The sequence below is a fragment of the Mus caroli genome, unplaced genomic scaffold (assembly GCF_978045245.1).
Source record: "Mus caroli unplaced genomic scaffold, Mus_caroli_1 scaffold_11, whole genome shotgun sequence".
Lineage (NCBI taxonomy): Eukaryota > Metazoa > Chordata > Mammalia > Rodentia > Muridae > Mus > Mus caroli.
This window is the reverse complement of record NW_028227266.1, coordinates 4277580-4291807: the sequence shown is the minus strand read 5'-3', so window position 1 is coordinate 4291807 and position 14228 is coordinate 4277580. Positions and strand designations below refer to the sequence as shown.

The following is a 14228-nucleotide window of genomic DNA, read 5'->3' as shown; positions in this document are numbered from 1 at the left end:
TTTCAAATGTTTGTTAACTATGTTGTGCAATCTGCTTGAAACTTCTGGGAAAGAAAGTTATCTGGTTAGTACCCAAGGATGGGTGTGGGGAGTTGTAGACCTTTCTTACAGGAGGCAGGGTGTATTCCAGGCTTCTATGGTATGTGATGAAATTTAATTGAACATAATAGGAAAGTGCACAATAGCAGATAGTTAATAAAACTAAAAGTGATATTTTGTTTATGTAAGAGCAGCCGAGGTTTGGTCTGTGGCTTCTAGAGTGAATCACCTCTCTACATCAGGGGCTATGTGGTTTCTCAAAAAGATGGCTATTGAACCTACATTGCAGGTAGCACAAAACAAGGAAGGAAGAGAAATAAAGTTCTTAATATTCTTTGAGGAACCCCACCTGTCTTAGTCAGGGTTTCTATTCCTGCAGAAACATCATGTCCAAGAAGCAAGTTGGGGAGGAAAGGGTTTATTCAGCTTACTCTTACTGCTGCTGTTCATCACCAAAGGATGCAGGACCGGAACTCAAGCAGGTCAGAAAGCAGGAGCTGATGCAGAGGCCATGGAGGGATGTTCCTTACTGGCTTGCTTCCCCTGGCTTGCTCAGCCTGCTCTCTTATAGAACCAAGACTACCAGCCCAGAGATGGCACCACCCACAGGGGCCTTTCCCCCTTGATCACTAAGTGAGAAAATGCCTTACAGCTGGATCTCATGGAGGCATTTCCCCAACTGAAGCTCCTTTCTCTGTGATAACTCCATCTATGTCAAGTTGACACAAAACTAGCCAGTACACCACCCAATAGTTAGCTATAAATTTTGGGTGAGAATTAGGTACATGCCGTACCTGTCTGTACGTAAAACTGTAAAGTCTTGGTTGTGCACAATGATAACACTGAAACTGGATTGCAAAAGCAGTAGAGAATGTTGGGGCAGCCACACTGAAGCTCCTGCAGGGTCAGCATCTGTATACCTGCTTTTCCCAGATGGCTAAGTTTCTCCAGAGAAGAGCTGCCTCCCCCCCGCCCCCCCCCCCCAGGTTCTTACGTACCACCTCCTAGATGCAAATCTGGTAGAAGACATCGCTGACAGCACACCTCTGATTTGTGCAACTTGTCTTCTTGTGAGAAACTCTGAATGTTTCTGTGTTTGGCGTGGCACAGGGTTATAGTTTAGAAGTTTAGGAATTAAACACCCCAGAATAATTCTCTCCCATTAGGGCCTGAGAAATAGCAAAGAATTTTCCCACTTCCAGTCTAAAGTGTCCTGTGGGATTCTTAGTAGGTGGCTGCACAGGCCAGATCCCCATAGCAGAAACCTTGGTGACTCTTGCGGAGCTCTCCCCGCTCCCCCACCCCCCATCCCTTTCCTTCTCCCTGCAGAGTGCACCTGGAATCATGCTGCCCTTTCAAAATAATTGCATTAGGGCCTTCCCACAGGGTTTACTTTTGAATAAGCTCAAAACAAGTGCAGAGAAATCTTGTCCTTTGAAATCTAAATTTAGCTTTTTGTATCTCTGTGCTCACATAAATATGATACCTAAAAAAATGCCCGTGACTCCGAAGTATGGCCAACAAAATAGCAGGAACTAAACTCTCATCTCAAACATTTGGGTCAGCAAACTCACATGAGCAGCTCACGAAGTATCTTGCATTTATATCTGTAAAAACTGTCCTATCAGGAAGTTTTAGGAATATGGCATTTGAAGTTGATTGGCTGTACCTACTGGTTTGACAGCACGAAGGAGAAGTCAGGGAGGGCAGCTAGGAGGTGGCCTCTCCTGTTGCTGTGCTGGGAAGTGCCTCATGGTCACCAAGTAGGCCTTTGATTTGACTTTGTGTTGATTTATTTTCTTTTTTTAAAAGATTATTAATTATTTTATTTATTTACGTCTCAAATGTTGCCCCCTCCCTGTCTCCCTTCCCTTGCCTTTGAGAGGGTGCCCCTCACCCAGGTATCTCCCTGCTTCCCTGAGGCATCAAGTCTCTACAGGATTTGGCTCATTCTCTCCCACTGAGGCCAGACAGGGCAGCCCTTTGCTACATAAGTACCTGGGGAGAGGTATCAATCCATCCTGAATGAACTTGATGGTGGTATTTTTGTTTTTGTTTTGTTAACTATTGTGTTTTGTTTTTGTTTTTTAAAATCCCTCTCCCGGGAATTGAACCCAGGACCTCACACATGCTAGTTAGATACTCCTCTTCGCAGCAACAACACCCAGTGGTCTTAAGGGTTGATGTACTATGCTTCTCTAACAAAGAATACACATTCAATAGAGGAGAATAACAACTTTATTTTTTCACAAAAGCCAGAAAACCCATGTCAACAAGTGCCTCAATGCTGGAATCTGCTTGAGGAAGGAGGAATGTTCCTTCTTTTTTAAACCCTTCCTACCTGCCTCTGCCTGGGAACTTATTGGCAAATAGATTTATAGATGCAGCCCTCCAGTGTCTGGTTCTCTTTGCTTGGTTTCTTCTATCATGTGCCCATGCCTCTGCTGATTCTTCCCAAATCTCCTCAGAATAAAACATGTTAGGAAAATGCTTTAATCTCTGAGTGACATCCACACCTCTCACTCCTTTTTATAAGAACATATGTATGTGCTTATGGCTCATCCTAACTCTGTTTAAAGCTGTCTTGTCATTTACACATAATTCATTATATCTTCAAAGACTCTGGTTAACAGCTAGATAAACAGCTGGGGTTAAGATTTCAATGTATTTTTTTTCCTGGCATGCAGAGGGGCATGATTCAACACACATTACATATTTTTCATATTTTTTCCAATGGAGGAAATAACAGCACTTTTTTCTGTACAGATAAGGGGATAATATCTATGTGTTTATAATCCTCATTTGTAATGAAAATCCAATGCTAGATTCCCTGTTTGAAGAGATTTAGGAACATTTGAAGCTAGATAAGCAAGTAATAAAACAAAAGGGTTTAGAAGGCAGAAGAGCAGATAATGAAATAGTGAAGTGTAAGGTAGTAAATGGCTTGCTCTCTTTGTGATGCATTCAGGAACCAGGGGCGGAATATGCAGAAGGAGTTAGCCATGGCTGGGAATGCCAGATTACAAACACTGGTTCTTCGAAGAGGGCTGCAGAGTTAGTTACCACTGAGGAAAGTCTGGGCAGGACATGGGGATGAATATACAGACTGAGCTTCCCTTTTTGTATTCATAGGGTGGGTGCAAGGACATTTGACATTGCTCAACTCTATGAACAGTTAAGCCATAAATTGCTTCTTGCAACTCTAGTGACTCTGTGACTGACAAAATTAAATGCAAAATATTGTGGTCCGCTGAAGAAGAGGAGGAAGGCTGTAAGAAAGAGACACAGGTCCAAGTCAGCTTAGAGATCTCAGCTCTCACTGAATTCTCACCAAATCAACCAAACAGGATATAGAAATGCAAAGGTGCTATTTTAAGATTTTAAACAGTGTTGTTAACTTTTCCCCCACTTACAGTCCTGCAGGAAAACTGCATCGACTCTACAGTTTACTCCTGGGAACAGGCTTGCTATGCTTTTGGGGTAACCTGGGTCCATGGATCCTCTTTGATTGTCATATCTAACGAGAACAAAATATCACATGATTTAAAAACAATATACACTATGACAGTTTTATTTTAATTTGTATAAGTCATAAAGTACTCTCTTACATATGTTCACACTAAGTCTTCACTGTGTCCCATTGGCTGAGATTAGGAACCTTAACGTCTCTACCTAAGGGTATTTTGTTTAGAAAACAGAGGAATGCCATTGATTCTAAAGCAGCATTCTGATTGCTGATGAAGGGGTTATTTCCCAAAACTGTAGCCTATATTTTCTAAATTACTTACCTGGTAAAATGGTAAAAATAATTAATTGTGTGTATATATGTATATGTGTGTATAATGAAAATAAATGCACTTATTAGTATTTTTTAGCATGTAAAGTAATGGGCTTCATTACAACACTTTCCTACATAGATACATTGTTTATTTATATTCATGTCTCCATTGTCCTCCTTTTAGTTCCACCCCCTGTCGTCTTCCTTTCTACAGATAATTTCTCTCTTGCTTTCATATTTTAATAAGTTCCTCTTATGCACCAAATTCTGTAAATGATGTAGAAAGCACTCATTGGGGAATATCAGAAATCAACTCATAATATCAACTTACTTCTTTCTCATATCCCACTCTAGTGCGTTATGAGGGTGTGAAACAGCTCGTGATATAGAATCCTCAGCATATTTGTGTAGGTGTTTTATGTGATAAAATGAAAAATTTAAAACCAGTGGCAATACCACACTGTGTTAAAGACTACAACCTCACTAAGCTATCAAAAGATCATGTGGATTTCAGTCTTCAGATGTCTATGTTGACATTTGGTACATAGAGCAAAGAAACACATATTTCAATTTTAATGGAAAAAATTCATTCATATCACCTCCAGCACTGGTTGTTTACGAAGAAGTATGTCTTCCCACTATAGGAAACAGCTGCATCAATGGCTTGGACACTCCTTGGGAATCCATAGTTGGATATATCTCTGGGGTAACCTTGCTGCAGGTCATAGCCACTTAGAGCCCAGTACTGTCTGCCTGCCAACAATTCAGAGAAAATCCTTAACAAAGCTCTTTCTTTCTACAATATAGTATACAGCACTTTGTTATCCCACAGTAATGAAAATGGAACAGATAATCTGAGAAAGACAAGGGCGTCACAGTGGAGCTCAGAGTGCAGTGGTAGTCCTAATAGTTCCTCCCTGAACCTGCAAAACATCAACTGTTACAGCCTGATGTTCATGGTCCCCAAACTAGAGGTCTTTCCTGATGTGACTTCTGTACAGAAACTAAATCACAGCCTTGAGGTATCTTAGAAGATCATATCTAGGATGAGGGCAGAGAAATACTGAAGATTGTCTCATGCAGTTGCATTTGTTGAGGATGATATTAAGAGCTAAATGAGGGTCCAGCCTGTGACAATTCACTAAGTTGTTGACTATGATAGGGCCCAAGCCTGGCAGTATCATGCTCTTCCTGGCATGTTCCTTCTGAATGGGCTGTGGGACAGAGAGAAGTTCTGCTCTGCTCTTCAGGAAGAACAGGAGGAGGAAGACAGTAGGATGTTACCTTTAAATAGGAAAACTAGGTCTCTGTCAAAATCTTCATAAGCAGCCTGAAGACCATTGGGTAGGAAGGGCCAGAACAGAGATATGAAATTGAGGTCAACTGTTCTCAGCTGAGGATGCCGTCTCCAGAAGTACCTAAAGGAACACAAGAACACACATACAGAGACAGACAGACAGAGGGGAGTAGGAGATGTAGAAGGGCAGGGACAGGAAGAGACAGCTGTTATTTTCTGTGATTCTTGGCTAGAAATGACCCTTGCAAGGTTTCTGCAGCATATTAATGTGTAACATGAACGATTCATGTAGGACCTAAATTTATGGTAGTGGTGTCCATCTGGTGAGCCCTTGACAGTTTTTAGGTCCCAGTTGGCTTCACACCCTCTTCTTATCCTGACAAATCTAACTTGGTTAGGATCTTTCAGCAATGAATAGGTCCAATGCTGAAAGACTATAACCACAACAGAGATGCTTGTGAACGTTTGATGCTTTAGTTCCCCCCCCCCCGAATATTTCATGACATCAGAAAACATTAAAAATGCCAAGGAGTTGCATGTGTGTTGGGTCAAAAGGAAAGCTGAGTGGTGTGTTTCATTTGAAGTCAGTTTTAAGGTCTGACAAACAGGCATGTACAAAGGAAGGACAGCTCAATTTTATACTTGTCTTTAAAGAAGTAAATCTCCCCACGGAGTGTGGTAGTAGCATCAAATCTCAGGTGGGGGTCACAGGCTTTGGGTGTGCTGGGCCCAGTAGGTTGGATGGGGTTGTCTGAAGGTCCTAGGGAATGAAATAATGTAATAAGTAGAGGTGCCATGATGCTTTTGATGCTTTCTAAATATGTAGGAAGGCAGAGGGTCTTTTCATGAAGAAAATGTTACTAGCGGATTTCACGAGTCACAGCAGGCTCTGGACATATTATCCTTTTAAAGGCTGGGCCTGTTCACAAGAGAAACGATGGCTTCTACTTAATCTAGAAAATAATTGGAATCTGATGTTTCCTTTTAACGTCTAAGCCACCCTTCTTCCTCCTGTTTCCTCTTTCTGTCTTTTTGTCACTGAGAATCCACTTCCTTGTTCTTCACCAACATCCAAATGCAATGATAGATCTCATATTAGTCTTTTACCCTATACCATAAATCTAACTCAGTTTCTTTTCTATAAAAAAATGACATGTTAGCTAGACATTGTAGCACAGGCTTTGAAATCTCAGCACTGTGGATATTGAGACAGGAGGATTAGTCTCAATCTGAGACTCGTCTGGACACAAAGTGAGAATCTGTCTTAAAATATTAAATAAATACACAATAATGTACATCTTTATGAATTTTCCTATCATGGAACTAAGGATTGTACTTGTCATTTAGAAATTCTGGATCATCAAGAGAATTGGAAAGATTGGCCAGCCAAGGAAGCAGTTGCTGGCATGTGGCTGGAAGTTGGAGATTTGAGTGAGGTTCCTTATTCTTAGAGATTGTACTGTGATGAGAAGATTCCCTGACATGTTATCCCATACTCCTGATTTATAGGGCAACCCCACCCCAAGAGGAGAAAGCTCTTCCTTCCCATGCTGCTTCTGTCTGTAACTTCAGGTAGCAGAAGGGCAAGAGGGAGGAGTTGGGTCTCCCTGTGGTCCTTCACCTTCCTCTACTACAAATTATACTTCAATGAACATTCTTGCCAGGCCTTACACATGCCTGCTTAGGGATCTATGTGAAGAATTCTTTCACAGAGGATTCTGGAAGGACAGCTGCTCTATGAAAAGGGATAATCATGTCTTTTCAGAATACACAAAATTGGAAAGCATAAAAATGGAGGCAGAAAATGTCTCCACCATTTAGAAGTAATGGTGGGGAAGTACCTCGATACATTTTCCCAAGTCTTCCCACTTTTCTCCTTTCCTTTATCCCTCCTTACCTCCCTCCTTTCTCCTTCCTTCCTTCCTTTCTGCCTGCATTCCTGCCTTCCTCTTTCTCTCTTCTTCCTACCTTTCTCCTCTCCTTCTCTCCATCTCTCCTAACTTTCCCCTTTTCTTTTCTTGAGACCAAGTCTCACCATGTACTCCAAGCTTCGCCCAGATTCCTGGTTCTCATGCTTCCAACTCCTGAAGCTAATATTACAGATATGTGCCCTCAGGCATGTCCTCTAACCTTTACTTTAGGGCAGAAATAGACATATGATAACTAAAAACTAAGATGTAGCAAAATCACATTAGAGGCTCAGCCTATCTTTTTCTAACACTATAGTTATTACTGGCAACATTAAGCAATTAATTTGAGGTTCCTTTGTCGATAAAATCTAGAGACTCCGAAGGAGAGATACTTGCATACTGAACTTGATGAGGCCAAATCTCAAGTCCTATTATGTTCTACCATGTTGTCCACATGACCTTACCATAGATTGTCTGAATGCCATTGATGTCATCTTGAGGTAGTGAATAGGTGCTGGGTTCCCTGTAAGCATAGTTTGGGTACATCAAGGCACCAGGATCAGTGGAGTGAGAGAGTCCCAAAGAATGTCCAAATTCATGAGCAGCCACGAGAAATAGGTTGTAATCTGAAATGCAAGAAAAAAATGGTGAATGACCTAATTGGCTCCACAGATAGTAAAAATATGATCTGTATGATCTCAAAAGATGTGACCTTGAGGCCAAAACTGTACAGAAAGGAGACATTCATTTATTCATCTTTTTCTTTTCTTTTCAGGCACCTGAAGAACAGCAACTAGGAGGCATCAAGATAGGTGACACAAAATTCTTATCAACTCTCAGATACTAATAAAATCTGTCTTTATTCCAACACCCTCATTTTATGAATGTGGAGGGTTGTTGAAATGGTGGTAGAGATATGGATCTCAGGATGGAAGAATCCTGTTTCTCTTGTGTCCACACATCTTAACTGGCCCTCAGGCTCATTGGCAGTCTCCATGGAAGGGACAGGGAAGAGCCTGACTCTCAGTGCAGCAGCTCAGACACAAGGCTGACTGAGCACAGGCTCTAAATACACTGCCCACGCTTCCTCTTCTCTCCTCAGTCATCCCAGCCCTTCTTGTCAGAAGTCTCTTGCAAAGGTGTCTTGTTGCACAGGCACATTGCTGAGAAGGAGGCCCATGGAAATTAGGCTGTTAGAAGCAAGAATGTGGCTGCTCTTTGAACAGTATACCTTTTCAAATGAACCCTAGTACTTCAACTTTTGCGAAAGATGTGAAGAACAAGCTTTGTCAAACAACAAACTCAGGAGTGGGGTGACTTAAGGATCAGGGTCTGAAAACTTCATGCTTTGTGAGCTAAGTAGCCTTTGACTCAGCTTGTCCATCGAGAGTGCAAGTTGCCAAAGAATATGTTTAATAATTGAGTGTGACTTTCCTCAGCCCAGCCTTGTTTGAACACCCAGGACCCAGGCAGGGTTCAGCTGTGGTTTTCAATGTTCAGCTCTCTGCCTGCAGAAATTTAAATGCTTCTCTCAGAACTCATGTGTTAGAAAGTTAGTCTTGAGTGAAAAATATTGGGAGGTGAATGGTCTGGATTGGTGCTGCTGTGAGGCATCCAAGAGGTTTCAGGGTCATTTATTTTGGTTGCCCTCATCCTTCTGCCATGTGAAGATGCATTAAGAAGAACTTTAGCCCTTAAACAGCTAAGGAGGTAAGTTTCTTTAGTTCACCAGTTACTTCCTTTCATTATCCCATGACAGTAGTGCATGTGGATTTAGGCACTGCTGTGGGAAATAAAGTTAACATTTAGCTTTTGATTAAAACAACAACAGACTTTCAAGGTAATTTATTTTTAAGTAGCAAAAAGTATAAATGATTGATTTGAATTCTAGAGCAATGTGAGTAGGTATACATCCTGACTCTCAGGTGGGAAAGATGAATTAGAAGCTTCATGTGAATCTAACAATGACCCACTCACTCACTGTTGGAATCTTGAGTCCACGTTTCTTCTGAATCAAAGTGAGCATCTCCTCCAATACCTTGGCCTGGTTGAAAGGCATGGGCAAGGATTCCATTGGGTCCATCAAATGGAGAATTGTCACCATGGTCTGAAATGAGATGGTTTGTGGTTAAGCCTTTGCCTAATGTTTCAGGCTAGCTAGAGTAAGCAAAATTTCTTTGAGCCTACCTCTTGAGACGAAAGCAATGTTGATGTCTGCTTCTCCCTGTAAAGTCTCGGTGAAGGTCAGGGGCGATGCTACACTCCAGACGTGAAAAGCTTTCTCAATTGCTGTTTTCACTGCAGCCCTTGACAGCTGTGGCGTATGGTTTATAATCCTTTGAAAATGAGAAGGAGTAAGAATGGTTTGCTATTATTAGCAACCCCTTTGAACTACACAGTCACTCTATTTTGGAGTAAGTTACTTATGTAATGCACTACCACTTGGGCAGAGCATCTGGAGGGGTGCATGTCTCAGGGCTGAAGACAGACTGGAGTCTGGACAAGTAACTACTTGTCTTTAAGCATTGGTGTCCCTGTTCATAAGATGATGATACAGTAAGATCTGCCTCATAGGTAGCTGAGGAAATTAAATACACTGTAAGCTGTTAGTTGGTGGGTTAAACATACTATACAGAAAGTGAATATTATTACTGCTGTTACTAAGATATACAGAACAGGGCTAGGTTTTCTTCAGCAATGGTTAAGCCTCTTTTGGACTTAAAAGTAACTGACTAGAAGAGACAGTCTCATGATGGCATAGTCTTTTTAGATTGCTGAAGAGAATCAATGTGGTAAGCTGTAGGGTTGAAAGAACCCTGGGCTCTCTGCTTTCTCAGCCTCAAGCTAGCTTCCAGCTCACATTCTACTCCTCCAAATTTGGTAAGGGCAGGATATTTGTTCATTGGTCTATAGTGACTTCCAAGTTCTGCAACAATGTCTGAGGTGTCACAGACTGTCAGTCACTAGCTGAGTGGATGAATCCCCAGACTCTAAGAATGTCACCTGTAGGTCAGGTTAGTGTGTGTCCACTTGGGACTTCCTGGGGTTAGCAAGAAATCACCAGAGTCAGGCACTCCACATCGAGGCATTTCCATCATCCTCATTGTAGCTGCATCTAACTTCCCAGTCTCCTCTAAGCTGAAGAAGCGCTGCATCTCTTTAAGTTTCTCTGCAACCATTGTGTCATTCCTCGAAGACCGGAATTGATTGCTTGGTAAGTTGTAGAATTTTCGTAGGTAATTCTGATCAAAATAAACACACCAGAGTACTTGCTGTGAAATTGTTCCTGACATTTTGCAATTCTTTCTAAGTTGCCACAGAGTGTAAACCAGGACCCGACAGGCAAGAGATAATAACAGAAATTGTGGGTTGGGACAGCTCAGTGGGTCAAGCCTGACAAGCTAAGATTGATCTCACCACCCACATGGTAGAAGGAGAGAGCTGACTCTTCCAAGCTGTGTTCTGATTACCATATGTGCACTGTGGCATGCAAGTCCCTCCCACACTCACGAAAAGAAATTCACTTAATTAAAATAATTTGTAGATTGATTTTGAAAGAACAACGCCATAGAACATTCTCTGCATTCCCTGAGATCTCATGAATTTTTGAATAAAAAACAAAAGTCTTACAACAGGGGAGGGAATGATTCCAAATCACACACAAACTGCTACTATACAGTCCGATACTATACAGTCCGCAGCATGACTTTTTTTTTTTTTTAAATCAGTACTGGCTTTCAACTTTGTTTTTATATCTGTTGAGGTGTTAGTTATAAAAATGAGGACTTTTCTGCTTAAAAATTCTTTCAATAAATGGAGAGAGGGTTTAATCACCCTCACAGAGAAATGGAGGGTCCAATAACCAAAGGGAAGGTGACAGTTCAGGTCCTGGCTTACTGCAATGGATTTCAAATGAGAATTGGTCATTTAAAAGATGTTTGGGGCAACAGCAACATTTCATTTACCAAGATAAGATCTTGTAAGCCACTCTTATTCACAAGTGTTGACATGCCAATTAATGGTAAAGTCTCTTTACCTTGCCATATGTAGCCTATGTATATATACTGTGCTTCATATGTGACTACCCGGTTATTTGGAGGTGACAGAGAGCAGAGCTTGCACTTTGAGATGTGACAGGTTTGGGCAAATCCCAACACTGTTCTTTGTCTCCAACATCACAGTCATTGTGATACTTAGAGGAGTGGCACCTGCAAAGTGAACCCAGCCCACCCTCAGTATGAACTTAGGGGCTTCTGTGCCAGGCACAAAAATGACTGCGAGAAAGAGCAAGAATTATGCTTTCCGGAAATTTCAATACTAAGAAAACTATGAACAAGAAATTGGTGATTACATTCTCTTGCATAAAAAAGTGGCCTTTTTTATACTAGAGAGATGCTAAACTTCCAAAGTTTAATAAACAGTCCTGGGAAATCTGATTAACAATGTGTTGATTTTAATTAATTATAACCCCCATTTCCATTCTATCTTCTATATATGATAGTATTTTTGGCTGCAGAAAACTATCCATACAGGAAGCGGTGGGCAGGTCATAATTTGACCTCTTCGCAGCCCCTACCATTTTTTAGTGTTGGGATACCAGCAAGTATTCTATCACTCTAGCACTGACCTATAGAGCATGGAACAACTGGGTTACAGGTATACTGGAAGAGAAAAAATTAGGTAGGAAACTCAGTTCATTTTATAATTAAAATTTTCTCTCTGAAAAGGCTCCAGCTGCAGCTGGCCTGACAGTAGTGTTCCTTGGGCTTGAAAGCACCCAGCTATCTTCATGTCTACATTTTCCAGGGCCAGGCCTTGACCACGTGCAGTCTTTCAAGTCTCAGAAGGTGATGCTGAGCCTTGGCAAACCCATGCAAAGACTCTCTTTCTGTCCTTCTAGACTAAGAAGGGAAAGCCACCCTCAGAATTCTGTAACCATCAGCAAATCACCTGTGATAGACAGCCCATTTACCTCAGCAGTTTTTATATTTTTCTCTTCCAGGTGTTCAGGAGGTACTGGGAAGGCATTGGCAAGCTGTGTGTGGAGGAAGATCAGAAATGGAAGTGTCTTCAGGCGAAGCATAATCTTATCTTCCAAGACAACCTCTCCTGCCTTCCTCTGCCCCTCTGGCGAGTGCCCTGAAGCTCACCGCATCCCCTGCCAATCACTGCTCTTGTCTGGTCCCTTATAAAGTTACATCTTGAGCAACTTCTGCTTAAGCAGTATGAGGCAACATAATTAACCACACTCTGACAGTTCTTCAATGTTGGAATGTGATTTGGAACCTAGAAGTGGGGGAGTCATTCAACAAAGCAAGAGGATGGATTGCTACTTTTGTAAACTGACAGGGTGAGGTGGCTGGCACTGGGGCTACAGTCTTCCAGTTTATGTCTGTGTGTAATGAGGAAGTTGTGCTAGTTAATCAGGGAAACATTTTAAGAATGTTCAATGATCATCTTGGGAACCAGTTGCACACCTGTAAGACTTCTGTTTCTAAGCCACAACTGCTGCCTGATAGTGTGTGCCAAAGCAGGCTTTGTGTGGGGACCAAAAGCAGCATCTGGAGATGATGGCTTTGTTAGGAAAGTACTTGTCACACAAGCATGAGGGCCTGAATTTGATTCTCAGCATGCAGGTAAAAAACTGAACTTAGTGGTACATGAGTATAATCTCAGTACTGGTCTGTGTCAGGCAGGGGATATTTGCAGTTTGTTGGCCAGCCAATCTAGTCTACTTGGTAAGTTCCAGGCTAGTTAGAGACCCTGTCACAAAACAAACAAACAAATCCCACTTACAGCACACACAAAACATGAACATTCACTTTTAAATAAATGCACACGTTCATATACATATGTAAACAGCAGCTTCTGTATGGCATGACTGCTATAGATGTACTAAAACATTCACTGTCTATAAAGTATGTTTTTCCAGAGAAAGGACAAAGATAGTGATAGTTAAGACAAAAACTAACATCTGTTGTACTTACAATGTTTCAAACATGTTAATGACAACTAAACCCCTATTCTCACACAGCCTTCAGAGCAACACACTATTGGTATCATTCTGCAGGAGAGACAGAGGCTGGAAGACCAGGAAAGGCACAGGCTCACTTTGCCTAGGACTCAAGCCAATGAGTATGGTGAGAGAAACAGAGCCCATCCTATACCAGGCTCTAGTTCATCAACCTGCTATTTGAATCCAGGCTGGACCATCAGTAGCTGTGGGCTCACAGCAAGTGGAAAACTTTGGCTACATCCAGGGACAAGAGGACAAGGGAGAGCAGGAGATAGATGTCTCAGACATCCCCGGAGTGCTAGGAGGGTGAGTGAAGGCTTCCAGATGATGTGGTGACACAGGGCACTGGCTCTCTTCCTGCCTGCCTGTCTTCATGATCTAACTCCTGTTCTTCATTCTTGAAAGAAGTAATTCACAGACTATGTTTTATTCTCAGCCCCTAAAATAAACTTTAAAAAGGAATTTTTTTTTTTAAAAATGTATTTTACAAAAGTGTTTAGAACATAAGAAATATAAGAATATTTTCAATTTGTGATGAACATAGCAAAGGAGAAGCAGAGGCTGGGTATGCAGGTCTGAGCTAAAGAGGAAGCACCTGGCTGGACGTTTCTTCTACGTCTTCTAGTCAATGCCAGACTTCACTGTTTGTCCTACTCCTCCAGACATGACAGAATTCTAGAGTAGGGCCTGAGGTAAATGTTCATTATCTGAGTGTCTCCACCTGGCTCCCAGGAGAACTTTCATTCTCCCTCTCCTCCCTCTCCCTCTCCCTCTCCCTCTCCCTCTCCCTCTCCCTCTCCCTCTCCCTCTCCCTCTCCCTCTCCCTCTCCCTCTCCCTCTCCCTCTCCCTCTCCCTCTCCCTCTCCCTCTCCCTCTCCCTCTCCCTCTCCCTGTCTCTCTCCCTCCCCCCCTCTCTCTCCCTCTCTCTCTCCCTCTCTCTCAAGTTCAGATTACAGAAATCAATAAAGCTGTACATGGAATTGAACGAGCTTCAGCTCTTCCTGAAACCAGTACGATTGTGGTCGACTCTGGAACTGTAGCATTTGCAAATTACTTCAGCTGGGAAACCATGTATACACAGTACTTATTTACAGAAATGTTATGATCCAGCTGTAACAAATAAATTGCAAAACTAGGAAGAGCAGCAAATACCTCAGCTAAAGAACAACTCAGGGGATCACAATTATT

At 41.9% G+C, this 14228-nt stretch overlaps 1 protein-coding gene across 1 annotated transcript; it reads right to left on the bottom strand.

Annotated features, from left to right (window-relative positions):
- Nucleotides 1-3204: 3204 nt before the first annotated feature.
- On the bottom strand, nt 3205-12174 carry Mmp8 (matrix metallopeptidase 8). Its single transcript, XM_021172338.2, has 10 exons — nt 11997-12174; nt 10028-10266; nt 9212-9360; nt 9006-9131; nt 7489-7650; nt 5757-5874; nt 5102-5235; nt 4417-4570; nt 3453-3556; nt 3205-3308 (listed from the first exon to the last, which is right to left on the bottom strand). Exons 1-10 carry the CDS (start codon nt 12105-12107, stop codon nt 3205-3207), a joined length of 1401 nt encoding a protein of 466 aa, XP_021027997.1. The 5' UTR covers nt 12108-12174.
- Nucleotides 12175-14228: the final 2054 nt, after the last annotated feature.